General features: G+C 34.1%; 1 protein-coding gene across 1 annotated transcript in view; it reads right to left on the minus strand.

Moving 5' to 3' along the window:
* Nucleotides 1-200: 200 nt before the first annotated feature.
* The window catches only part of LOC110021862 (E3 ubiquitin-protein ligase AIP2-like), a 28,319-nt gene continuing 27,795 nt past the window's right edge, over nucleotides 201-724 (minus strand). The window contains 2 exon segments of the mRNA XM_020720546.1: nucleotides 201-442; nucleotides 445-526. Coding sequence (XP_020576205.1) covers nucleotides 381-442; nucleotides 445-526 — 144 coding nt within the window. The 3' untranslated portion in view covers nucleotides 201-380.

Consider the following 724-nt stretch of genomic DNA (forward strand, 5'->3'; position numbering starts at 1 on the left):
TATAATCTTTTTTTCCTTTCTCAATTTTTTTTTACATTTTCAGTTCAATGTTTTGTTTTGTATATTCAACCCTGTGATAATAGATTATTATCGAATCATTTCTCACAATTTACATGTCCCAATATCTCCTTCAACCACGAGATAATAGATCAATCTAGAAGTATTACCCTAGAAGGCTCACATATATGTGCTAAATGAAGTTGAACTCGAAACAGAAATAATCAAATAGTAAAAAGATAGTGAAATTTCCGAGAAGAAGCTCAGAAGGCGTTCTCAATGAATCATACAAAATATATTACTAAAAAGCAATAATTTTGTGAGATGGATGCAGCAATCTGCAGTGTTCTCAAGGTGAAAAATAAAAAATAAAAAACATAATATCAGACGTACATAAATTCTCCACCACGAAGAGCATTAGCTGCTCCTTTCCTCTCTTCCTCGGTCTTTCCCTCTCCTTCCAACTCTCATATGCATGATCATCAGTCCTCAGCTCGTACCTGCATACTGGACAGGAATTGTGCTCATCCTACAACAACGATTTAGAGAGAAGATATCAGTTCAAATGCGCAATATATTGACAGCTTTAAGGTAGGCAAATCTCGTTTTAGCATTCGAGACAAGGCATTAAGATGATATATATATATATATATATATATATATATATATATATATTTTTTCATGTGGGCGCGGCGGGTTTTTTGGGTCTCGTGCGGGGTTGTAAGAA

Source organism: Phalaenopsis equestris, unplaced genomic scaffold (assembly GCF_001263595.1).
Source record: "Phalaenopsis equestris unplaced genomic scaffold, ASM126359v1 Scaffold000150, whole genome shotgun sequence".
Taxonomy (NCBI): domain Eukaryota; kingdom Viridiplantae; phylum Streptophyta; class Magnoliopsida; order Asparagales; family Orchidaceae; genus Phalaenopsis; species Phalaenopsis equestris.